Source organism: Sapajus apella, unplaced genomic scaffold (genome assembly GCF_009761245.1).
Source record: "Sapajus apella isolate SASKATOON/1434 unplaced genomic scaffold, GSC_monkey_1.0 scaffold151, whole genome shotgun sequence".
Classification (NCBI taxonomy): domain Eukaryota; kingdom Metazoa; phylum Chordata; class Mammalia; order Primates; family Cebidae; genus Sapajus; species Sapajus apella.
In genome coordinates this window covers 1,435,114-1,459,319 of record NW_022437091.1, presented here as the reverse complement: position 1 = coordinate 1,459,319, position 24,206 = coordinate 1,435,114, and the positions used below count along the sequence as shown (strand labels likewise).

The 24,206-nt window shown below is 40.5% G+C and overlaps 1 protein-coding gene across 13 annotated transcripts in view; it reads right to left on the bottom strand.

Moving 5' to 3' along the window:
- RNF212B (ring finger protein 212B) overlaps positions 1–24,206 on the bottom strand; it is a 64,053-nt gene that overhangs the window by 38,525 nt on the left and 1,322 nt on the right. For 2 of the 13 annotated variants that reach the window (XM_032265459.1, XM_032265463.1), the window contains exons 1-4: positions 19,883–20,135; positions 5,752–5,852; positions 2,942–2,994; positions 1,281–1,355 (exon numbers count right to left, since the gene is read on the bottom strand). In XM_032265459.1, coding sequence (XP_032121350.1) covers positions 1,281–1,355; positions 2,942–2,994; positions 5,752–5,852; positions 19,883–19,899 — 246 coding nt within the window. In that variant the 5' untranslated portion in view covers positions 19,900–20,135. Of the gene's footprint in view, positions 1–1,280; positions 1,356–2,941; positions 2,995–5,751; positions 5,853–19,882; positions 20,143–24,206 lie in introns of those variants that run through there. The other 11 variants (XM_032265456.1, XM_032265461.1, XM_032265450.1 and 8 more) reach the window with 10 other exon arrangements.

The window sequence follows — 24,206 nt, the reverse complement described above, 5'->3', positions numbered from 1 at the left end:
GAAAATGACTAAGGATCATCTTCAGGTTTAGTAAAGGGGCACTTTCAAAAGAATAAGAAGTAAGAGTATAGAAAGGGAACAGTGATAAAATATCAAGAAATATGCCAAGGTAGGAATTCTATGAGGCTACAAAATACTCAAAGAGAACTGGGGAGTAGAAAGAAAAAAACAAAGTTTTTACAACTTGACAACTCTCTCAAATGGTTGTCCCGCCTTCTCTCTGCCTTCTACATTCCTATTGCTCCTAACCAAGTCAATTATATGCCAACCTATCATGCATCAAGAAAAGACAAATATTTCCTAAAATTCAGGCAACCAGTTATGAACACTAGATGAAGAGCTAAGTATTACTAAATAGGGTTATTGAAAAGTGAGAATGGGAAACAAGAAATACTCATATGAACTTAGTGCTATAAGGTAATGGTTGAGAGTTAAACCATCAAACCCATTGTTTGCAGGGTCAGGCCTATATACTCAGAGCAATTTTTAGAAGATGCATCTATCTGCTGAGAAAGATGATAAATCTCTCTAGATAACCGGGCATGGTGGCACATGCCTGTAATACTCAGGAGGCTGAGGCAGGAGAATTGCTTGAACCTGGGAGGCGGAGGTTATGGTAAGCCGAGATGGCACCACTGCACTCCAGACTGGGCAACATGGGTAAAACTCCATCTTATGAAAAAAAAAAAAAAAAAAAAAAAGCTGCCTAGAACAATCTTTAGTCTTAGAAATTAATTAATACAACTAGGAAATACAAGGCAAGATGTTAGCTACATAGTGGCTTTTACAGCTTATCACAGAGTCTGGGTCAGTAAACAGTTAACTGATTGAAATTTGTATCAAGGAAGAAAGCAAAGAGAGCAGTCATCTCCCTCCACTGTGTACAAACGCAGTTTAAAGAAATCCTTTTTATTTTTATTTTTTTGAGATGGGCAGTTTTGCTCTTATTGCCCAGGCTGGAGTGCAATGGCACGATCTTGGCTCACTGCAACCTCCACCTCCTGGGAGGCCTGCCTCAGCCTCCCAAGTAGCTAGGATTACAGGCATGTGCCACCATGCCCGGCTAATTCTGTATTTTTAGTAGAGACAGGATTTCACCATGTTGGTCACACTAGTCTCGAACTCCTGACCTCAGACGTTCAGCCCACCTGGGCCTCCTAAAGTGCTGGAATTACGGGTGTGAGCCACTGTGCTCAGTGAAGAAAACCTTTGATAAAGGAATAAGATACAATTACAGTTTCCCTGGAGAATCAGATTTTCTTTGCTTTTGTTTCTCATACCTGAGAGATGTGACTAAAATACTGCAAAGCTGTCTCCACAGGACTTTTGAAAAACATCTTCTCTTGAGGTTTCAGCTAGGAAAAGAGAAACACAATGGAATAAAAATACTGACTAATATGACAAAGGATGTACCACCTTTTCTAATGTACCTGGTATTATTTCCACTGTGTTTAATAGGGAGATCACTGCTGTTTTCAATGTAGATTACATGTCCAATTCTCCTTATCTTGTGCTTCTGTAACAGTAGTCACAAATAATGCTTCTACCTGTTGTTCATACTTTTTTTTTTTTTTTTTTTTTTTTTGATACAGAGTCTATCTCTATTGCCCAGGCTGGAGTGCAGTGACCCAATCTCGACTCACTGCAACCTCTGCCTCCTGGGTTAAAGTTATTCTTTTGCCTCAGCCTCCCGAGTAGCTGGGATTTACAGGCACTTGCCACCATGCCCAACTAATTTTTGTATTTTTAGTAAGGCGGGGTTTCACTGTGTTGGCCAGGCTGGTCTCAACTCCTGACCTCATGATCCACCCACCTTGGCCTCCCAAAGTGCTGGGATTACAGGCGTGAGCCACCGCAGCTGGCCTGTTCATACTCTTTTTTACAAACTGCTATCTGCAAGTTTGTTTCTTTTCTTTTATTCTCTTCTTTTTCTCTCTCTCTCTCTCTTTCCTTCCTTCTCTCTTTTTTTCTCTCTTCTTTCTTTCTCTCTTTCTCTCTTCTTTCTCGTTCTTTTTTTTCTTTCTTTCCTTCCTTCCTTCCTTTCTTCCTTCTTTCCGTCTGTCTGTCTGTCTTACTCTGTAGCCCAAGCTGGAGCAGCACAGTGGTGCTGTGACATGGTAAAAGCCCCATAAAACTGCATACCTCAACCATACCTCGGCTTTCTGTTTAAACTGCTCTCTGTAACCCTAAGGTGACAGGCAAGCAGTCCAAGCCCACGCCATCTTGGTCCCTGCGACTTGTAATAAGTAACTAAGGTCTATAATTTCCACCCTACCCAGGCAATGTGTAAGGCTTATCTTAGCTTCTGTGAACCACTTAAGTAACAATCAGAATGTCTGAAGCCCCTCACCCTCACCCCTGCCCAGGAGGTGGTTTGCAGAATGACCAAAGTCCACTGGCCCTCGGAATGTCCAAAGCCCCTCACCTCCACCACTGCCCAGGAGGTAGTTTATGGGCATAAAAGGTCTTGACACCCTCCTTTCGGGGCCACGGGTTGGAGAGAGGTAAGTCCTCCGTGGCCACCAACAATAAAGACCCTACAATTTAGCATTCTTTTGTCTTGGTGTTAATTTTCTATGCTCGCTCTGTTACAACAGTACAATCTGAGCTCACTGCAACTTCTACCTCCTGGGCTCAAGTGATTCCCAGGCCTCAGCCTCCCAAGTGGCTGGGATTACAGGCCTAGACCACCATGCCTGGCTAATTTTTTGTATTTTAGTAGAGATGGGGTTTCACCATGTTGCCCAGGGTGGTCTCAAACTCCTGAGCTCAGGCAATCCACCTGTCTCAGCCTCCCAAAGTGCTGGGATTACAAGCATGAGCCACTGCGCCCGGCCTTCTTTTCTTTTGTTTTAAAAGAATTCATCATCTGTACTTTGTGTATACTTCCTACAGGCCAGAAATTGAATGAGATGATTTGTGGCAGGGGAGAAAAACTTACATTATCAGAAAGAGCCAGATGTTTGCAGGCAGTTCCGCAAACAGCACATTTTTCTGGGAGGGAAAAAAAATGTTGGGTTCTTATGAGCATGAGGTAAGATTTAAAGACTCAAAGTACATGGCAACAATCTAGTGTGCTAGCAAGAGAGGAAAAAAGGGTTCTTACTGAATTTAGAATATCATTGTGCTATAAAAGGACATCAACTTAAGCTGTGTTCTCTAAACAAGTGTTTCCAAACTAGTATGTTGAGCTACAAGAAGGGCTTTCACACTGTACCTCTACCCATCTCTCTATCTTTTAAATTTTATTTTACATTTATTTTGAGACAGGGTCTTGCTCTGTCACCCAGGCTGGAATGCAGTGGCACAATTACTTCTCACTGCAGCCTCAACCTCCCGGGCTCAAGTGATTCTCCTGCTTCATCCTCCCAACTAGCTGGGACCACAGGCGCACACCATCACTTAAGTTAATTTTTATTTTGTTATTATCTTTAGAGATGGGGGTCTCCCTATGTTGCCCAAGCTGGTCTTGAACTCCTGGGCTCAAGTAACCTCCTACCCCAGCCCCCGTGAAGTGCTGCATTTATAAGCATGAGCCACCATCCCAGCACCCCCCACCCCATCTTTTTGTAAATTCCCAATTTTCTTCTGTGGGACAGAAGGGACAATTCTAAACTCCCAGCAAAAGTACTGGAGTACATTTACAAGAGTAGGGAAGAGTACAAGATACCAATGACCTTAACTTCAAGTTACTCTTTTTTAATCCATTGACCTGACAGCAGGCACACATTGAGTACTGTAAGAAACTCCCCAGTTATCCCTGCCTTGTCATCACTTTGCTGGTATTTGTTAATCTTGCTTTGAAGCTCTGCTACTCTCATTCCCCAATTAACTCAATCTGAAAGAAGCAAAAACTGAGATTCCTAATCTTTCACAGTAAAGTGAAATTTTAGTAGTGGGACTGGTTATTGATTAAGACAAATGCCATGTCAGGAGAAAACATCACATGGCATATGCTTCACAGAGACAAACCACTCCAAAGTGAGCTGCTGTTACCATAGTAAACAGCTTTTTACATTAGCAGACAACTTTAAAAGGTCCTGAGATTTGCACAGAGAAAAAAAGCTTCCCCAGAGGCTACTTGACTGTTCTTTATCTGGGGACTAAAGGTTTTTCCGCAGTCCATATTGTTGCCAGAGTGAGCTAGCAAGTGCATATCATTCTTCTCTTAAAAAAAAAAAAAAATGGCTCACACCTGTAATCCCAGCATTTTGGGAGACTGAGGCAGGTGGACCACTTGAGGCCAGAAGTTCAAGATCAGCCTGGCCAGGGTGGTGAAACCCTGTCTCTAGTAAAAATACAAAAGTTTGCCAGGCATGGGGGTGTACACCTATCATCCCAGCTACTCAAGTGGCTGAGACACGAGAATTGCTTGAACCTGGGAAGCAGAGGTTGCAGTGAGCCACTGTATTCCAGCCTAGGCCATGAAGTGAGACTGTCTCAAAAACAAAACAAAACAAAAACTTTCACAGGCCTCCATCACCTGCAGGATAAATTTCAGACTCGTTAGCCCAGTGTATAGCTTTCCATCGTCTGGACACTGCCTACTTCACCAGCCTCATCTCACCACTTCTTACCTTACTGTTTATACTGTACCAATCCCAACTATGTGTGTTCCCTGCAATATGGTTTAATGATGTAATATGTTTTTGAACATGCTGTTCTCTTAAACTAGAATAAATCTTCCCTGCTTTATCCACTTGGCAAACTCCAGTTTATCATTCAAAATCCTATTTAAGCATCTCTCTTTCTGTAAAGTGATCACTCTTCCATGATCAAAGCACCCTACCCCAAGGCCATCTTCTGAGGATTTACATACCTTGTAAGTATTGCAGCATTAAAACAAACAAACAAACAAAAAAACTTAAATTTAAGTCTCCTTTCTAAGACTTAATGGCAACGAGAACTTGCCCAAATCAGTTATCCTCTCTGAGCCAGTCTCCTCATTTGCAAAATTGTTCTACTAATAATTACCACCTGGACTTGTGGTGAGGATTACATAAAATGGTACATATGAAACTGCTTTTTAAGCTGCAAATGTACCATCATTTCAAATCAAATTGATGTCACAGACTAGACCACTTCCCCTTTAGAAATGGCTCTTCTAGGCTGGGCACAGTGACTCATGCCTGTAACCCCAGCACTTTGGGAGACTGAGGTGGGCGGATCATGGGGTCAGAAGTTTGAGACCAGCCTGGCCAACATGGTGAAACTCCGTCTCTACTAAAAAGACAAAAATTAGCCAAGCATGGTGGGGCGCACCTGTAATCCCACTATTCAGGAGGCTGAGCCAGGAGAATCGCTTGAACCCAGGAGGCAGAGGTTGTAGTGAGCTGAGATTGTGCCACTGCACTCCAGCCTGGTGACAGAGCAAGACTGCATCTCCAAAAGAAAAAAAGAAAAGAAAAGAAATGGCTCTTCTATCAGCCAAAATTTCCACTATTAATATCCATTATACTTATTCTCTTTTCCCTAAAGAGTCTGATGCCTTGTGGCTTTCCCTGCCAGACGTCAAAACACTAACAAGTACATTTTGGTCCTCAAGTAATAGATTTGCTAAATCATTCGCTAAATAATTTAGCACCATTCTTTATTAATGGATTCCTTCAATTTCTAAAATTGACAGTTTCCTATAGTATCCGTATCACCATTGACCTAATAAGTGGTTTTTATTCTAAGTCACACATAGAAATGGCTAATCCTTACATGAAAACATTTTTCCTTGAATCTGAAAACAGTTGAGTCACTCACCCAGAGTCACACACTTTTTACAGAAAATATGGCCACAGCTGGTGACAAAGAAATGGGCTCCATCTTTTCGGAAGCACTGGTTGCAGTGAAACCAATCCATTCTGGAGCAGATAAAGAGAAAGAGTAAGAATAACCTAGGGTATAACATAAGTATAGCTGTTCCAAAATCTATGTAGCCATGCTTGCTTAGCTTCTGATAGCTTTTTGGGATGTAGACATATCATTGTGGGTATTCCAATTGGTTGTAAGGAAATACATGTACCTATAAAGTGAAAAAAAGCCAACTGCTTTTTTATAACAGCAGACTGTTATAACATTTTTTATATAAATGTGTGTGGATATGTATACGTACACATATACATATATGCATATATATACATGTATATATACGTACACATATACATATATGCATATATATATGTGTACGTATACATATCCACACATTCAGAAAAGTAATAGGACAGACAGTGGTGAGATTTTTTTTTTGAATGGTAAAACTATGAGTATTTGTGTGTATGTGTGTTTTGCCTTTTTTTCCCCCAGGTTTCCTGAATTAATACATGTGCCAATTTTTAATTAGAAAATACAATCCTGGCCAGTCATGGTGGCTTACGCCTGTAATCCCAGCACTCTGGGAGGCTGAGGTGGGCGGATCACCTGAAGTCAAGAGTTCAAGACCATCCTGGCCAACATGGTGAAACCCCATCTCTACTAAAAATACAAAACTTAGCTGAGTGTAGTGGCACACTCCTGTAATCCCAGCTACTTGGAAGGCTGAGGCAGGAGAATAGCTTAAACCCAGGAGGTGGAGGTTGCACTGAGCCAAGATCGCACCACTGCACTCCAGCCTGAGTGACAGAGAGAGACTCCATCTCAAAAAAAAAATATATATACACACACACACACACACACACACACACACGACCCATCCATTTCTATTTTAACAATTTCCTGTGATATCGTGAAAGTGGAGCCAAGAAGAGGTAGTGAACCAGAAGATCACATATTAGCCACTTGGGACACATTTTATCTAAGGGAAACAGGGCTGATGAATGATAGTATGGTCTTAGCTTGTATACTTTCCTTCTACTCTACAGAAACAGAATCATAGGCCTGAAAGGAGCCTTGAAAAATCACTTAATGTTTTGTTCAGTCCCACCATTTTTCAAAAGAGGTACTTGATATTCAGTGAAATTAAATGACTTGTCCAAAGCTCCATCTTTAGTGGTCTCCTGATTCCCTATGTAAAGTTCTTGCTCCCACATTAAATAGCTTTTGTGTTAGACATGGCAACCATATATCCTGTATTTTCTACCAATATCAGTTTAATATATTTTATTAAATACCTGAGTAAATGTGACTTTGTAAGATACTTTTCTTGTGGGATTATTATTATTATTATTAGGAGGCAGTATCTGGCTCTGTCTCTAGGCTGGAGCACAGTGGCAGATCAGGGCTCACTGCAGGCTGGAACTCCTGGACTCAAGCTATCCTGCCACCTCAGCCTCTGGAGTAGTTGGGACTACAGGCACCCACCACCATGCCTGGCTTTTTTTTTTTTTTTTTTTTTTTTTTGTAGCGACAGGGTCTCTGTGTGTTATCCAGGCTGGTCTGGAACTCATGGGCTCAAGTGATCCTCCCACCTCGGCCTCCCAAAGTGCTGGGATTACAGGTGGCAGCCACTGCACCTGGCCTTTTCATAGGGTGTGTGTGTGTGCATGCGTGCGTGCGTGCGTGTGTGTGTAACAGCGGAGGGATACCAACTTCGTAAGATTTTTAAATGAGGAAATTGACATATCAAAAATACAGAGCAGGCCAGGTGCGGCAGCTCACGCCTATAATCCCAGCACTGTGGGAGGCCGAGGCAGGCGGATCACCTGAGGTCGGGAGTTTGAGACCAGCCGGACCAACATGGAGAAACCCCGTCTCTACTAAAAAATGCAAAATTAGCCGGGCTTGGTGGCATGTGCCTGTAATCCCAGCTACTCGGGAGGCTGAGGCAGAAGAATCGCTTGAACCCAGGAGGTGGAGGTAGTGGTGTGCCGAGATCGCGCCATTGCACTCCAGTCTGGGCAACAAGAGCGAAACTCCATGTCAAAAAAAAAAAGAAAAAAAAAAAAATAGAGCTGAGCTGTAAGTAGTTCATACATGTAAAGAAATGATATGTTTACTTTAATAAATATGCTATTTAAGAGTATAATCTTCATTAGTTTGGCTTACCTTAAAATTAAATTGGGAAAATAATCAAAACAGAAGGTAATTTTTTTTCTTCACTAGTCTTTTCCTTCAAATATTTTTTCTACTCGTTTGTGGAGATGTCCGCTAAATGAATGAAGGCTAGCTTGCACCACACTTTAACGTATTTTGCCACATAAGGCAAGATTTACGATAAAAAAAAAAATTTACTGAATAAACAGCTCAACGCAAACGCATCCCACAATGCCTCGAGCTTCGGAGTCCTATTTGTTTGCTCACGCTACACTAACTTTCACCAGCAGGTGAGTCCCGTTCTATATGCTCTGGTTTGTTTAAGGGCAGCAACTGTGTTGACTGGATGAACCCAACATAAAAAAGGCAGTTAAGAGGGTGACTAAGGCGACCCCGTGGGCAAAACTCGCCTGCTTTTTAGAGGCGATGGGGAATCAGCTGTCTCAAATTTCCCAGTTCTTTTTCTGGCTACACTACCTACCCGCTTGGCCGCTGTGATTCCAGAAGGCCTCAGATCTCAGGAAATCATCCAGTTCTCCTCACGAAGAGCTGGAAATGGCGGGAAAATAAACAGCTGGCTTGACACCCACAAGAGGCTGGGCGCAGCGGAGGCGGTGTGTGAGATGTGGGCGGGGCCTGGCGGTGCGCTGGTATACTGGGCGTGGCTCTGTGGCGTGGGCGGGCCCGGCAGAGGCGTTCGCTGGGCGAGGAGCGGCTCGCGGTGGCGCGAGAGGGGTGTAGGAGCCTTTTCCTAGCAGCCCAGGAAAATTCACCTCACTTAGAATATTGAGGACAAATAAACACTATAAACTAATCCCATACACGTTACTGTGGAAACAAAAAGGTGAAAATAAAACCTAATTAACGTTCCAATAAACGATGAGAACGCGTTATAAAATTTGGTCTTAAGGCCAGGCGCCGTGGCTCTCGCCTGTAATCCCAGCACCTTGGGAGGCTCAGGCGGGTGGATCACCTCAGGTCAGGAGTTTGAGACCAGCCTGGCCAACACAGCGAAACCCCGTCTCTACTAAAAATACAAAAATTAGCCGGGTGTGATGGTAGGTGCCTGTAGTCCCAGCTACTAGAGAGACTGAGGCAGGAGAATCGCTTGAACCCAGGAGGGGGAGGTTGCAGTAAGCCAAGATCCGGCCAGTGCACTCCAGCCTGGGTAACAGAGCTAGACTTCGTCTTAAAAAAAAATAGCCGGGTGTGGTGGCGGGTGCCTGTAGTCCCAGCTACTAGGGAGGCTGAAGCATGGAGGCTGCCATGAGCCAAGTTCATGCTGCACTCCAGGCTGGTTGAGGGAGCAAGACACTGCCTCAAACTAACAAACAAAAAAAGAGAGAGAGAGAGGGAAAATAAGATTGGCACCAGATTTCTCCACAGAAGCATTCTATGCTAGATAACAATGAAACAACATTTTCTAGATTTTCACAGAAAGAAACTATGATCCGAGAAATTTATATCCCCTTATATTGTGTTCAGATATAAAGGCCACTAGCAAAAAGCACGCAAATAAGCTTTTTCTGAGGAATCCACTTAGAGTAGTAGTAGTTCTCAAACTTTTTGGTCTCAGATTTTCTTTACATTTTAAAAATTATTGAAGACCCTCCAAAGAGCTTTTGTTTATGTAAATTGTATCTACCAATATTTACCAAGTTAGTTATTAAAAGTGAGAATTTTTGAACATTTATTTATTAATTCATTTGAAAACAGTAATGAACCCATTAAATGTTAATATAAATAACCTGTGGAAAATATATTTTCCAAAAAAAGAACAATTTAGTGAGAAGAGTGTCATTGTTTTAACATTTTTGTAATCTCTTACTATGTAGCTTAATAGGAAGCTGGTGGAGTCCCATATTTGCTTCAGCATTAACTTTTGCAGTACACTGTTTTGGTTGGAGTGTGTGAAGAAGATTTGAACTCACTCAAATATGTAGGGGAAGAAAATGGTATTTAAATAGACTTTTCAGATAGTTGTGAACATTTCTCTTTGATACTACATTAAAATTCAGGAAATCTGAGTTTGTTAAAAGTTAATTGCAAAGTGGGATCTGAAACCGTATCAATGAACTTTTTTTTTTTTTTTTTTTTTTTGAGACGGAGTTTCACTCATGTTACCCAGGCTGGAGTGCAATGGCGCAATCTCGGCTCACCGCAACCTCCGCCTCCTGGGTTCAGGCAATTCTCCTGCCTCAGCCTCCTGAGTAGCTGGGATTACAGGCACGCACCACCATGCCCAGCTAATTTTTTTTGTATTTTTAGTAGAGACGAGGTTTCACCATATTGACCAGGATGGTCTCGATCTCTTGACCTCGTGATCCACCCGCCTCGGCCTCCCAAAGTGCTGGGATTACAGGCTTGAGCCACCGCGCCCGGCCTTCAATGAACTTTTTATAGCCTGTTATATTAAAATTCTTTGGCCTGTCTTGCATTTTAAACGTATCTTTTGCCCATGCAGGATTTTGTAACATCATACATTTAGACCAAGCTGGTCATTTGAAAAATGTTGGTTCAGTAAGTTATATACATTGGAGCATTTTGTTTTAGAATATTAAAAATCTCTGACTCCTGACCTCAAGTGACCTACCTGCCTTGGCCTCCCAAAATGCTGGGATTACAGGCTTGAACCACCGTGCCCAGCCTTAGTTTTTCTTTATATCTTCTATTTCTTTGCTGGGACTTTCTACTTTAAAAAATTTCTATAAATGTTTTTGTAATTGTTTATTGAAGCTTTTTAAAAAAAGATACGGAGTCTCACTATGTTGCCCATGGATTGCATTATAGCATAATACAGCCTTGAACTCCTGGGCTCAAGTCATCTTCCTGCCCTAGCCTCTCAAGTAGCTAAGACTATAGGTACACCCAATTCACTGAAGCACTTTTTATGGCAGCTCCCTTAAAATCCTTGTTAGATAATGCCGACATCTGTGTAACACTGAAGTGTTAGTACCTGTTGATTGTTGGGGTTTTCATTTAAATTGAGATTTTCCTGGTTTTTGTATGATGAGTGCTTTTTGATTATATACTGGACATTTTGAGTATTATTTTGTGAGACTGAATCATTTTCTCTCTATGTCTCTTCCTCACTCTCTACCTCCCTTCCTCACTCCTTCTCTCTCTTTCTTTTTTCGTTTGGCATGAAGTCATCCTGTTTAGGTGTAGCACACAGTTTCTATAAATGGTGAATGTTTAAATCCCCATGCGGTCTCACTGACACCTTTCCAGGGAAAGCTGAGCGCTAACTCCTGCCACCTTCTTGCTGCTGAGTTGTGGTAGAAGTTTAGCTCACTGCAGTGCTTTGCTGATACCTAGAGGGACAGGAGAATGTGAATTGTCTCAATACTTCTTCTTTCCACCTCATGGCTCCTGGTGGAATTTTTTATTGGAAATGCATTGAATCTATAGATCAAACTGGGAATAATTGACTTCTTAACAATATTGAGTCTTCCATCTCATAAACAAAATATATCTCTTCATTTATTTAGGCCTTCTTTAATTTCTCTCAGTAATGTTTTATAATTTTTAGTGTATAGGTATTTCACATATTTTGTCAGATGTATCCCTAAGAATTTCATATTTGCTGATACTATCATAGATGATGTTGTCTGAAATTTCCTGCTAGACTGGAAAAAAAGAAATTATTTCAAAAAATTGTAAAAAGAAATAAGTAAATAATTTTAGAAAAATAAATAAAAACTAAAAAATGGTATTGTCTTTTAGCATTTAAATTTCTGGATGGGCATGGTGGCTCACACCTGCAATCCCAGCACTTTGGGAGGCTGAGGTGGGAGAATCACTTGATGCCAGGAGTTTGAGACCAGCCTGGGCAACACAGCAAAACTCCATCTCTATTAAATTAAAAAATAAAATTTAAAAATAAAAAAAATTTAAATTTGTGATTGCTTGTTGTTAGAAATACAATTGATTTTTGTTATTGATCTTGTATCCTACAAACTTGTCAAACTCCATTATTATAGAGCTTTTTTGCAGATTCCATTTTATTTTCTATATAGCTACTCATGCCATCTATGAGTAAAAACACTTTTAAGTTTTACTTCTTAAGCAGTAGAACTGAAAAAAAAAAAAAAAACCAGTTTTACTTATTTCTTTCCAATTTGTATACCTTTATTTTTTTCTTGCCTAATTGCAATGGCCATCCATCAGCATACTGGCCGAAGAGAACTGATGAAGGCAGACATCCTTGTCGTAGTCTTGATCATAGGAAAAAGCATTCAGTATTTCACCATTATGTATAATGCTGGCTACAGTTTTCTCCTAAGTGCACTTTCAAGGATGTTCCCTTCTATTTCTAATTTGCTGAGATTTTTTTAAAAGTCAGGATTGAATATTGGATTGTGTTAAATGCTTTTACTGTATCTGTTAATATAATTTTGGCTGGATATGGTGGCTCATGCCTGTAATCCCAACACTTTGGGAGGCTGAAGCAGGCAGAGATCACTTGAGGTCAGCAGTTCAAGACCAGCCTGGCCAACATGGCAAAACCCTGTCTCTACTAAAAGTATACAAAAAAATTAGCCAGACATGGTGGCACATGCCTGTAGTCCTAGCTACTTGGAAAGCTGAGGCAGGAGAAATGCTTGAACCCTGGAGGCAGAGGTTGCAGTGAGCCGAGATTGCATCACTGCATTCCAGCCTGGGAGGCATAGGGAGACTGTCTCAAATAAAATAATAATAATAATTTTTATTTTTTAAGTGTGTCACTATGGTGAATTACATTGATTGTTTTTGTTTTGTTTTGTTTTTCTGAGATGGAGTTTTGCTCTAGCTGCCCAGGCTGGAGTTCAATGGTGTGATCTTGGCTCACTGCAACCTCCGCCTCGAGGGTTCAAGTGACTCTCCTGCCTCAGCCTCCTGAGTAGCTGGGGTTACAGGTACCTGCCACCACGCCTGGCAAATTTTTTGTATTTTTAATAGAAACAGGGTTTCACCATGTTGGCCAGGTTGGTCTTGAACTGCTGACCTCAGGTGATCTACCCACCTAGGCCTCCCGAAGTGCTAGGATTATAGGCATGCACCACCACGCCTGACCACATTGATTGTTTTTGAATGTTAAACCAATTATGTTTTCATGAGATAAATTTGTTCATGATATATTATCCTTTTAATACATTGTTGGATTTCTGTTTGCTGCATTTATGTTCATGAGAGGAATTGGTCGTTAGTTTTCTCGTACCATCTTTGTATGATTTTGGTATCTCAATAATGCTGACCTCTAAGAATCATTGGGGAACTATTCATTCATTTCTCTTCAATTTTGGGGGAGTATTTGTATAGAATTGTCATTATTTCTTTCTTAAATGTTTGGTAGAATTTACCACTGAAGTCATCTGGGCCTAGAGTTGTCTTTGTGGGAAGATTTTTAGCTACAAATTCAATTACTTTAATAGATATAGAGATATTTGGGTTGTCTATTCATTTTGCCTGTGTTTTAGTAGTTTATGTCTTTCAAGGAGTTTGGCCATTTTTATCTAAGTTGTTCAATTTGTTGCTTTAAAACTGTTTTTACCATTCTCTTATTCATTATCTTTTTATAAAATAAGTTTTTTATTTTGCAATAATTTTAGATTTACAGAAAAGTTGCAAAGATAGTATAGAGAGTTCCTGGATATCCTTCACCCAGTTTCAGTTTTCCCTAATATTATCATCCTACACTTCTATGTGATATTTATCAAAACTGAGAAGCTAATATTGTCACATTATGATTAACTATACTCCAGACTTTATTCAAATCTCAGATTTTCCCACTAATATCCTTTTTCTGTTCTACAATCCAATCCTGTATACCGCATTGCATTTCTTTGTCATATCTTTTTTTTTTTTTTTTGGCGGGGGACAGAGTTTCGCTCTTGTTACCCAGGCTGGAGTGCAATGGCGCGATCTCGGCTCACCGCAACCTCCGCTTCCTGGGTTCAGGCAATTCTCCTGCCTCAGCCTCCTGAGTAGCTGGGATTACAGGCACGCGCCACCATGCCCAGCTAATTTTTTGCATTTTTAATAGAGACAGGGTTTCACCGTGCTGACCAGGATGGTCTCGATCTCTTGACCTCGTGATCCACCCACCTCGGCCTCCCAAAGTGCTGGGATTACAGGCTTGAGCCACCGCGCCCGGCCTCTTTGTCATATCTTATTAGCATTATCTGGTCAGTGACGGTTTCTCAATCTTTCATTGTGTTTCATGACCTTGACAGTTTTAAGGAAAATAGGTCAGGTATTTTGTAGAATGTCCCTCAATTTGGGCTTGTCTGATGCTGGTATCATGATTCAACTTAGTCATAGGGGTGTTTGTTTCTTTGTGTTTTGAGAAAGTCTCACTCTGTCGCCCAGGCTGGAGTGCAGTGGTGTCATCTTGGCTCCTGCAACCTCCGCCTTCCAGGTTCAAGGGATTTTCCTGCCTCAGCCTCCCCAGTAGCTAGGATTACAGGAACACACCACCATGCCTGGCTAATTTTGTATTTTTAACAGAGACAGAGTTTCACCACGTTGGCCAGGCTGCTCTCAGACTCCTGGCTTCAATTAATTCGCCCACCTCGGCCTCCCAAAGTGTTGGGATTACAGGCTTGAGTGCTGCGCCAGGCCAGTCATGGATATTTTTAAAAGAATACCACAAAGGCAAAGTGCCCTCTCATCATGTCATATCGGGGGTACATAATATCCATATATCAAACTGGTGATATTAATTTTGAGCACTTGTGTAAGAGAGTGGTTGCCAAGTTTCTCCACTGTAAAGTTACTATTTTTCCCTTTCTATAATCTATTCTTTGGAAGAGAGCTCCTAAATCCAGCCTACCCTTAAAAGTGTTTAAGCACTACCTCCTGCAAGAAAAAGTATCTACATATATTTTTAAAATTTGGAAGTCAAAGTCTTCTGTAAAGATGTGTTTCTGCTCCACCATTTAGTTATTTAGTCAATCATTTGTTTATATCAGTATGGATACAGCTATATTTTACGCATTGGATTATATCTAATATTAGATATTTTTACACGTTTTATACATTGGATTATAATCTAATATTGTCAGAGGTGTGTGAACCAGAGCAACTCCATCTTAAATAGGAGCTGGGTAAAATGAGACTGAAACCTACTGGGTTGCATTCCCAGATGATTAAGGCATTCTAAGTCACAGGACAAGATAGGAGGTCAGCACAAAATACAGGTCATAAAGACCTTGCTGATAAAACAGACTGCAGTAAAGGAGCCGGCCAAAACCCACCAAAACCAAAATGGTGACAAGAGTGACCTCTGGTCATCCTCACTGCTACACTCCCACCCAGTGCGATGATAGTTTACAAATGCCATGGCAACATTAGGAAGTTGCCTTATATGGTCTAAAAAGGGGAGGCATGAATAATGTACCCCTTGTTTAGCATATTATCAATAAATGACCATAAAATGAGCAATCAGCAGCTCTGTCTATGGAGTAGCCATTGTTTTATTCCTTTACTTTATTAATAAACGTGCTCTTACTTTGCACTGTGGACTCACCGTAAATTCTTTCTTGCTCAAAATCCACAAACCCTCTCTTGGGGTCTGAGTCCAGACCCCTTTCCTGTAACAATACTATGCTACGTATTTTGTTGCTCAAATTATTCCAGCTTTGGCCATGGAAGAGTACTTTCGGGTTGACTCCTCTGTCATTTGTGTGTGTCTGTGTGTGTGTTTTAAGAGATAGAGTCTCACTCTGTCACTCAGTCTAGAGTGCAGTGTGGTCATAGCTCATTGCAGCCTTGAACTCCTGGGCTTAAGTGATTCTCCAGCCTCAACCTTCTAAGCAGCTAGGACTACAGGCACACACCTTCTCTCTGTACTAATTTATGTATTTATTTATTTTTGGAGAGACAGGGTCTCAAACTCCTGGCCTCCAGCGATCTTCTCATCCAATGTGCTGGAATTACAGGTATGAGCCACCACATTCGGCTGACTCCTAAGTCTTTTGAAATGTGCCAGACTCAGCTGGGCGCGGTGGCTCATGCCTATAATCCCAGCACTTTGGGAGGCCGAGGCGGGTGGATCATGAGGTCAAGAGATTGAGACCATCCTGGTCAACATGGTGAAATCCCGTCTCTACTAAAAATACAAAAATTAGCTGGGCATGGTGGTGCACGCCTGTAGTCCCAGCTACTCGGGAGGCTAAGGCAGGAGAATTGCTTGAACCCAGGAGGTGGAGGTTGTGGTGAGCTGAGGTCGTGCCATTGCACTCCAACCTGGGTAACAAGATCGAAACTCCATCTCAAAAAAAAAAAGAAAAGAAATGTGTCAGATTCATTTTGTGCTTTCCTTGCCCTAGCTCTAAAATCAACCATTCTCCAAGGAGCCCAGGTTGCCCTTATTGTGAAAGGAAAATAAATTAAACCATTGAGCTATGTTGTTAAAAGTTTAATTAAAAGGGTAACACACCCAAGTTGAGTGTGTGTGTGTGCATGTGTCCATGTTTGTATTTGAAAGGCCTTCATGTTTTTGGTTTTTCATTGTTGTTGTTTTTCTCTCCTAAGATCATGTCTTTTTTTTTTTTAACAAAAGGTTTTTTTTTTTTCTTTTTCTTCTCAGTTATCTGAATACTGTTTTTACCTGATTGGGGGTTTTTTTTGGGAGGGATTAAAATAGTTATTGCAAAAGAGGCTACTATTGGGTTTTTAAGACAGAGTGTAGTTTAATTTTATGTTTAATTTGGCTCAAAGAAAAATAAAAGTGTCTCCCTCTAGCACCACCAGACTTTTTCTCTGTGTACCTCATGATGTAAATTTTGCTATTTGATTTTCACCTGAGTTTTTTCTTTTAATGTGCAAATTTAAGGCTATTTAGCTGACAACTGCCTAGGGTTGTAAAACTGGTTATCAATAATTTGAAAGTCTAAAACAGGAAAAAAAAGAAAAATGGGGTGGTCTTTATAAATCTATAAAATGTACTTTCATCGGCATGCCTGATACCTCTTTATATGTACTTATGTGTTGCATACAAAATGTTTCACTACCAAAAATATATAAAAGAGCTCTAATTAATTGGCTTAAAGAAAAATAAAAGCACTTAGATACTAAAAAAGAAAAGACTAGTCAAATGCTTTTTAAAGTTTATGTAATAAGTAAAGTCTTTAATAAATAAGCTACCTTTAAAATTACTGGTAAAGTACTATTAGAACTGTCTTAAGAATTGCCAGCACACATTTTGATTTGCATTTATTAATCAAGCAAATTTCATACTTGTCCCAGCCAAATACTGTAAGATGTCAAAATTTGGCATAGGGGTTACAAAACTATAAACTCAGGCCAAAACAGAATGATCTATGTTTGTGTGTTTTTTAACAAATAAGACATTGATATGGGTTTAATAAAAATAGCTGCATTTTGAATTTAATACGATTACCATAACTTCTAATCCTGTGGCTTTAGGCAGTCTGGTAGACAGAAAATAAGTAGGTTTGTTTTGGGAAAGGACTTTGTTTCAAAGCTAAACTTTGTTTATCATCTTTGTTTCAAAGCTAAACAATAAACTAAATTCCTCCCAAAGTTAGTTTGGCCTGTGCCCAGGAATGAACAAGGACAGCTTGGAGGTCAACAGCAATATGAAGTCAGTTAGGTCAAATCTTTTTTTACTGTCTCAGTTATAATTTTGCAATGGCAGTTTCATAACTTTAAATCATGACTATCACAGTTTTCATAAATAATCTAGGTAAACAATTAAAATAAAATAATTAGGTAAATGTAATGAGATAAATACTTGTAAACAAACTAGTCATAAATTAGAAATAAAGTTAAATTAAATAATAGGTATTTTATTATTTGAGTATTTTCCAACAAATATATATTTTAGGAAAATATTCTCACTAAAAAAAAGGTGAAAAATTATTGTCTAATTCAAAGCTTATTTAAAGGTTATGTATAAAACAAGGTAAAAAGAACCAGGAAATAAAAACAGATATAAAGAAAGTTATGAAAATAAAGAGATTTTGTGTGTGTGTGGTTAGAAAACTTAAAGAGAAATAATTTTATATGAGAAAGAATCTTATATGGCAAATTTTTCGTGCTAAAATAAAACGACTTGTTGTTTAAGAAGGAGGGATGTTCAGGACAAACCAGAAAGTCCAAATATTATTATTAACTTTTGGTTTGCTTAAGAAAAAAAACTGAGATAAAACTTTTTTTAAACTAAGGTATTATATCCAAGTATCTTTTAAAGTCCTTGTTGACCTCTACAAGGAAAAGTATGAAACACTGCTGAAAGAAATCATAGATGACACAAATAAATGGAAACACACCCCATGCTCATGGATGGGTAGAATCAACATTGTGAAAATGACCATACTGCTAAAAGCAATCTACAAATTCAACACAATCCCTATCAAAATACCACCATCATTCTTCCCAGAATTAGAAAAAAACAATTCTAAAATTTATATGAAACCAAAAAAGAGCTTGCATAGCTGAAGCAAGGCTAAGCAAAAAGAACAAATCTGAAGGTATCACACTAACTGATTTCAAACTATGCTATAAGGCCATAATCACCAAAACAGCGTGGTATTGGCATAAAAATAGGTACATAGATCAATGGAACAGAATAGAGAACCGAGAAATAGGCTGGGCATGGTGGCTCATGCCTGTCATTCCAGCACTTTGGGAGGCTGAGGTGGGAGGATCACGAGGTCAGGAGATGGAGACCAGCCTGGCCAACATGGTGAAACCCTGTCTTTACTAAAAATACAAAAATTACCTGGGCATGGTTGTGTGCACCTGTAATCCCAGCTATTCCAGAGGCTGAGTCAGGAGAATTGCCTGAACCATGGAGTTGGAGGTTGCAGTGAGCGAAGATCAGGCCACTGTACTCCAGCCCGGGTGACAGAGCGAGACTCTGTCTCAAAAAAAAAAAAAAGAAAAGAATTATACAGGAAGCGTTGTCAAACATGAAATGGTGTTTGGTTTCTTTGAGCTATATTTGTATAAATGTTATTGGTATGTGTTCCAAAATTATGAGAAACTTCTAATTCTAATGTAACTTAGTGTACATTATTAGCAACAATAAATGTTATGCTAAAATTATTGCATGTCACAGAGGTGACAAATTTCCTTGTCAATTGTGTTTTTGACTATGGCTGCCCTGAAAACTTTCTGTCATCCACAGACAATTGTTGTCTTGTTTTGGTTCTCTTTAGAAGGTGGTTTTATAATTAGCTATTAAACTCTAACAGGTGTCCTTGAATGCAGGCTTCTGATAACTTTGGAGATTGTGACATCAGAATAGAGAAAAAAACTTTCAGGACTCATGGAGAGCTAAAACGTTCATGAATATCAAGCAGGACAGGAATTAACTGCATGGCCTGAACTAATCTTTTGACTTTTTGCTTAAAATGTTGCTGATCCTTTGTTTTGTTTTTCAGAGTCTTAAAACTTTTCTTTTGAGCTATTGACAGCTTTCAACAATTTAGTATACTCCCATGAACAAAATTTGGAGCATATTTGTTTCTCTCTACTTGATTTTCTCCAGAATTTAGAAACTATTTGTGAGGTTTTTGTTTTTTGTTTTTTGTTTTGTTTTTTTGACGGAGTTTTGCTCTTGCTGCTCAGGCTGGAGTGCAATGGCGTGACCTTGGCTCACTGCAACCTCCACCTCCCAGGTTCAAGCTATTCTCCTGCCTCAGCCTTTTGAATAACTGGGACTACAGGCATGAGCTACCATGCCCAGCTAATTTTTTGTATTTTTAGTAGAGGCAAGATTTCACCAAGTTAGCCAGGATGGTCTTGATCTCATGACCTTGTGATCATCCACCCGCCTCGGCCTTCCAAAGTGCTGAGATTACAGGCATGAGCCACCACCCCTGGCCAGAAAGAGAAAGAGAGAGAGAAAAGTGCTTAGTAAATATTTGATGAATGATGGAATAGGAAAAGAAATTATCAGGGAGAAACTTACCCCACTTCCAGATGCATTTTAGCACACTCAAACAGGAATACATCTCAAGAATAAAAGAAGCTTGGAGACACAATGAAGAAGATTGGTAGTTATGTAAAGTTGCCAATACTGGGTACCCTAGGAAAAAGATTCATCTAACAATTAAATATTTCATTCAACAAATATTTTCTGAGCAAATGTCATGGACCAAGCACAGTTCTAACTACTGGTGATAGTGTAAGGAAGAAGACAAGTCCTGGCTCTCCTAGAGTTTACATTCTTCTAGGGTTCTAGTGGGACAATTTTATCTAAGCTCCCACAGTATCTGAAGCACACAACTAGGTAGGGGTAGGGGTGGGATGCAAAGACATGAAACCTATTCCCTATTTGGGAATCCAAATATGTATACAATTTATTTCACACACTACAAAGCAGAATATGTAATAATTTCAGAAATGTTAATTCATCCAATCAACAAATAATACCATTTTATGAATCAACTGTACATGGTAACAGATATGGCTCTTGCCTTCAAGGCACTTCTAGTATAGTAGGAGATAAATATTTTTTAAAAATCTCACAGATAAATATATAACCATTAAATATGTTAAGTACTGTCATAAAAGACCAAACACCAGGAACTATGAGAGCATATAATTTGGGAAGTCTTCCTGAGGAAGTATGAAATACCTTTGAGAGTACAGAGAAGAGAGAGATCAGGCTCATTGCCTAGAAGCCCAGGTATTTGTGAAAGTTTCATTCTGCAGAAATGGATGGGAGGGGCAATCCAGACAGAGGAAATGGGTAAGTAAAAGTTAATACGGAAAAGTATAGGGTAGTCCAGCGTGGCTGAGGGACATCAAGAGAGATGGTAGAGAAAAGGGCCGGGCGCGGTGGCTCATGCCTGTAATCCCAGCACTTTGGGAGGCCGAGGCAGGTGGATCACGAGGTCAAGAGATCGAGAAAAGAAGATGTTATGGGACAAAAACTGGAGAGAGGGATTGAAGCCTCCATCCAAGCCTCTATCCTGGTGGTTATTTTCTCACCACTAGCTTAGAAAATAAAGTCTACAAAGACAACAAAAAGAAAAAATAAAATAAAATAAAGTATATATTTATTGGATTTGTAAATCCAATAAATAAATCCAAGTAATAGGTAGATCCACTGAATTACCCTGAAATTTCAGGGTAATTTTGTGGGTAAAATGAAGATTGACAATTGCATGAAGTTGCTACCAAAGAGTACCACTGGAGAAGGCCTACCTGAGAAATTATTGAGCACTTTGACCGTGTCAGCTATATATATATATACACACACACAGACACACACACACACACACACACACACACACACACACACACACACATAGGTATAGATTAAGGTTGTGGGGGGGGTGTTTGGTTGGCTTTGGTTTTATTTGTTTATTTGAGACAGGGTCTTGCTCAGTTGCACAGACTGGAGTGCTATAGCATGATTGTAGCTCACTACAGCCTCAAACTCCTGTGCTCAAGCAATCCTCCCAACTCAGCCTCCCAAGTAGCTGGGACTGCAGGTGCACACCACCACACCCATCCCAAGTATATTTTTCAAACTTCCTCTGCTGATTGTGATGCATACTCAGCTAGTCTTAGGGACTACCACTTTATACAATGGGGAGCCATCAAAGGCTTTTGAGCAGTTTGGAAATATGAGCAACCCATGTTTTGTAAAACAGAACTCTGGGGACAGAATGAAGGGATGGAGGGTCACAGACAGGGAAATTAGATGGTAGGCTATTGTAATGAGATCAAAGAGAGATGAATAATTCTGGAATAGGGCAGCAGCTATGGGATGGGAAGAAAACAGCTGTGAGACAATTTTCAGAGGTAGGACCAATAGGACTTGGTAACTAATTGGATATGGGGCTAAAAAGGGAAGAGGGAAGGAAAAAGTAGGAAGTCTTCAGCCTGGATGATTGAAAGCATGATGCTGTGGCCATGGCCCATAGAAATGGGGAGCACAGGAGGAAGAATAGCTTTGGCCAGGGAACTGAGAAGAGCTTGGCTTTAAACCCAATGACTGATACATGTCCAGGGCTCTGAGCTGGATCCTGTATTCTTCTCGCTGTATTCTCACTGTATTTTTTTATTATTTCATTTTGTTAATTAATTTATTTTATTTATTTATTTGGTTTTTTCTTGAGACAGAGTCTTGCTCTGTCACCCAGGCTGGAGTACAGTAGCACAACTCCATTCATTGCAACCTCCGCCTCCCGGGTTCAAGCAATTCTCGTGCCTCAGCCTCACAAGTAACTGGTACTACAGGCACATGGCACCACATTGGCTAATTTTTGTATTTTTATTTATTTATTTATTTATAGATGGAATCTCACTCTGTTGCCAGGCTGGGCAGTGGCACAATCTTGGCTCACTGCAACCTCCACCTCCCGGGTTCAAGTGATTCTTGTGCCTCAGCCTCCCAAGTAGCTGGGAGTATAGGTGCCTGTCACTACACCTGGCTAATTTTTGTATTTTTAGTAGAGACGAGGTTTTACCATGTTGGCCAGGGTGGTCTCGATCTCTTGACCTCATGATCCGTCCACCTCAGCCTCCCAAAGTGCTGAGATTACAGGTGTGAGCCACCGCACTGGGCTTTTGTATTTTTAGTAGAGAGAGAGTTTCATTGTATTGGCCAGGCTGGTCTCAAACTCCTAACCTCATGAGATTCACCCACCTCAGCCTCCCAAAGTGCTGGGATAACAGGTGTGAGCCACTGTGCCCAGCTACTCATTATATTTTTCTCACCCTTTCTGGGTGATAACATCAGTGACCACTTGTGTTCTAATAATTCTTAAATCTGGTTTTTTAGCCCAAGTCTTTCCCCTGGGCTAGGAATACCATATATCCAACTGTCCACCAAGTTTCACCACATACATGTCCTATATTCATTCATTCAGCAATTTTAAACTGAGTACCTACTTAGTCCTAGGCCCTGTACTGGGCCCTGGAGACATTAGTGAGCAAAAAAGTGCCATTGTCCCTGCACTCATGGAGTTTGCAGCCTAGTTGGGAAGGTAGACATTAATCATAAAATCACTCTAGTTAATATAGATACTGTGTGATTCATGTACAATCACAAGTGAAGGTTCTGAAACGAAGAACACAACCTAGGGCCAGGAATGGGGTGTGGGGGTGTTTCTTTGAGGAAGTAACACTTGTGCTAGATCAGAATGGCAGTGAACTAGGCTAAGAGGAAAGAGAAGCCTCTAGGCAGAAGGAAGAGCATGGACATACACAAAAAAGTCCCTTGAGCTCTGGAAGAGTGACTCATGCCTGTAATCCCAGCACTTTAGGAGGCCTAGGTAGGAGGATTGCTTGAGACCAGGAGTTCAAGAGTAGCCTGGGCAACATAGCAAGACCCTATCTCTACAAAAAAAAAAAAAAATATATATATATATATATATATACACATATGTGTATATGTATATATATTTTTTTTTTGAGATGGAGTTTCACTCTTGTTACCCAGGCTGGAGTGCAATGGCGTGATCTTGGCTCACCACAACCTCCGCCTTCTGGGTTCAAGCAATTCTCCTGCCTCAACCTCCCGAGTAGCTGGGACTACAGGCACGTACCACCATGCCCAGCTAATTTTTGTATTTTTAGTAGAGACGGGGTTTCACCATGTTGACCAGGATGGTCTCGATCTCTTGACCTCATTAACCACCCGCCTTGGCCTCCCAAAGTGCTGGGATTACAGGCGTGAGCCACCACGCCTGGCCAAAAATATTTTTTAAATTAGCCTGGCATGGTGGTGCAATCCTGTAGTCCTAGCTACTCAGAAGGCTGAGGCAAGAGGATTGCTTGAGCCCAGGAATTCAAGGCTGCAATGAGCTATGATCACTCCTCTGCCCTCCTGACCATTTGACAGAACAAGCCCTAGTTTCTTTTTTCTTTTTTTTTTTAAACGTTTTGGGAGGTGCATCTGAGGACTGAAAGGAGGTTGGTGTGGCTGTGGCACAGAGAGCAGCAGTGACGCAGAGTGGGCTTGGAAGCCAGCCAGAGGTTGGGCCATGCATTTTGGCATGATTACTCAGGCCTCAGAGTGAAGAATGGGGTTTATGGGGAGGCTGGAGAAAGAGCAGAAAGAATAATGACAAGAGATAGTGGTGTACTCAAAGGATTGGTAGTTACAATCAGAAATACATTTTTTTTAATCTTTTTATATTTTTTTTGATTATTGATATTTTACACCCATTTCCTGACACAGAAATAAATTTTCAGCACCGGGTAAAAGGCACTTTTCCATGGTGGCTATGTGTCTAGTCTCTGGTTTGGAGAGTAAATGCTAAGCCAGGTGCTCCAAT